The following is a 2487-nucleotide window of genomic DNA, read 5'->3' on the forward strand; positions in this document are numbered from 1 at the left end:
GTTGTTGGTGTAGCAGTTGTTGTTGGAGCTTGAGGTGTAGTTGTTGGTGTAGCAGTTGTTGTAGGTACTTGAGTTGTGGTGGTTGGTTTAACAGTTGTGGTTGATATTGCTTGAGTTGAGGTTGTTATTGTTGCATTTGTTGTTGGTACTTGAGATGCTGTAGTTGGTGTAGCAGTTGTAGCTGTTGGTACTTGAGTTGTAGTTGTTGGTGTAACATTTGTAGTTGTTGGTAACTGACTTGTTGTTGTTGGTGCAGGATTTGTAGTTGTTGGTACTTGAGTTGTAGTTATTGGTGTAGCAGTTGTAGTTGTTGGTGCTTGAGTTAAGGTTGTTGATGTAGCAGTTGTAGTTGTTGGTGCTTGAGTTCTAGTTGTTGGTGTAGCAAATGTTGTTGTTGGTGCTAGAGTTGTAGTTGTTGGTGTAGCAGTTATAGTTGTTGGAGCTTTTATTCTTGTTGATGATGTTGCTTGCGGTACGGTCGTTTGTTCTGAAGTTGTGGTTGAAGGTGCTTGAGTTGTGGTGGTTGGTTTAACTGATGTGGTTGATATTGCTTGAGTTGTGGTTGTTACTGTTGCAGTTGTTGTTGGTACTTGAGATGCTGTACTTGGTGTAGCAGTTGTAGTTGTTGGTGCTTGAGTTGTAGTTTTTGGTGTAGCATTTGTAGTTGTTGGCAATTGACTTGTTGTTGGCGTAGCAGTTGTAGTTGATGGTGCTTGAGTTGAAGATGTTGGTGTAGCATTTGTAGTTGTTGGCAACTGACTTGTTGTTGTTGGTGTAGCAGTTGTAGTTGTTGGTGCCTGAATTGAAGATGTTGGTGTAGATGTTGTAGTTGTTGGTAACTGACTTGTTATTGTTGGTGTAGCAGTTGTTGTTTGAGCTTGAGGTGTAGTTGTTGGTGTAGCAGTTGTTGTTGGTACTTGAGTTGCGGTGGTTGGTTTAACAGTTGTGGTTGATATTGCTTGAGTTGTAGTTGTTGGAGGAACAGTTACAGTTGTTGGTGTAGATGTTGTAGTTGTTAGTGTAGCAAATGTAGATGTTGGAACTTGACCTGTTGTTGGTACTTTAGTTGTGGTTGATATTGCTTGAGTTGCGGTTGTTATAGTTGCATTTGTTGTTGGTACTTGAGATGCTGTAGTTGGTGTAGCAGTTGTAGCTGTTGGTACTTGAGTTGTAGTTGTTGGTGTAACATTTGTAGTTGTTGGTAACTGACTTGTTGTTGTTGGTGCAGCATTTGTAGTTGTTGGTACTTGAGTTGTAGTTATTGGTGTAGCAGTTGTAGTTGTTGGTGCTTGAGTTGTAGTTGTTGGTGTAGCAAATGTTGTTGTTGGTGCTAGAGTTCTAGTTGTTGGTGTAGCAGTTATAGTTGTTGGAGCTTTTATTCTTGTTGATGATGTTGCTTGCGATACGGTCGTTTGTTCTGAAGTTGTGGTTGAAGGTGCTTGAGTTGTGGTGGTTGGTTTAACTGATGTGGTTGATATTGCTTGAGTAGTGGTTGTTACTGTTGCAGTTGTTGTTGGTACTTGAGATGCTGTACTTGGTGTAGCAATTGTAGTTGTTGGTGCTTGAGTTGTAGTTGTTGGTGTAGCATTTGTAGTTGTTGGCAATTGACTTGTTGTTGGTGTAGCAGTTGTAGTTGATGGTGCTTGAGTTGAAGTTGTTGGTGTAGCAGTTGAAGTTGTTGGCAACTGACTTGTTGTTGTTGGAGTAGCAGTTGTAGTTGTTGGTGTAAATGTTGCAGTTATTGGTAACTGACTTGTTGTTGTTGGTGTAGCAGTTGTAGTTGTTGGTGCTTGAATTGAAGATGTTGGTGTAGATGTTGTAGTTGTTGGTAACTGACTTGTTGTTGTTGGTGTAGCAGTTGTTGGAGCTTGAGTTGTAGTTGTTGGTGTAGCAGTTGTTGTTGGTACTTGAGTTGTGGTGGTTGGTTTAACAGTTGTGGTTGTTATTGCTTGAGTTGTAGTTGTTGTTGTAGCATTTGTAGTTGGTAATTGACTTGTTGTTGTTGGTGTAGCAGTTGTAGTTGTTGGTGTAGCAGTTGTTGTTGGTACTTGAGTTGTGGTGGTTGGTTTAACAGTTGTGGTTGATATTGCTTGAGTTGTAGTTGTTGGAGGAACAGTTGCAGTTGTTGGTGTAGATGTTGTAGTTGTTAATGTAGCAGTTGTGGTTGTTGGAGCTTGCATTGTTGTTGGTACTTTAGTTGTGGTTGATATTGCTTGAGTTGTGGTTGTTATTGTTGCATTTGTTGTTGGTACTTGAGATGCTGTATTTGGTGTAGCAGTTGTAGCTGTTGGTGCTTGAGTTGTAGTTGTTGGTGTAGCAAATGTTGTTGTTGGTACTTGAGATGCTGTAATTGGTGTAGACGTTGTAGTTGGTGGTAATTGACTTGTTGTTGGTGTAGCAGTTGCAGTTGTTGGTGCTTGAAGTGTAGTTGTTGGAGTAGGAGTTGCAGTTGTTGGTGCTTGAGTTGTAATTGTTAGTGTAGCCAAT

At 40.6% G+C, this 2487-nt stretch overlaps 1 protein-coding gene across 1 annotated transcript in view; it reads right to left on the bottom strand.

The window, feature by feature from the left end:
* The window catches only part of LOC119420784 (mucin-2-like), a 9516-nt gene extending 7278 nt beyond the window's left edge, over positions 1-2238 (bottom strand). Inside the window, exons 1-3 of the mRNA XM_037688210.1 lie at positions 1732-2238; positions 750-1005; positions 69-98 (exon numbers count right to left, since the gene is read on the bottom strand). Of these exons, the coding sequence (XP_037544138.1) occupies positions 69-98; positions 750-1005; positions 1732-2180 (735 nt within the window). The 5' untranslated portion in view covers positions 2181-2238. The remainder of the gene's footprint in view (positions 1-68; positions 99-749; positions 1006-1731) is intronic.
* Positions 2239-2487: the final 249 nt, after the last annotated feature.

This window comes from Nematolebias whitei, chromosome 14, assembly GCF_014905685.2.
Source record: "Nematolebias whitei isolate Nwh7 chromosome 14, NemWhi1, whole genome shotgun sequence".
Lineage (NCBI taxonomy): Eukaryota > Metazoa > Chordata > Actinopteri > Cyprinodontiformes > Rivulidae > Nematolebias > Nematolebias whitei.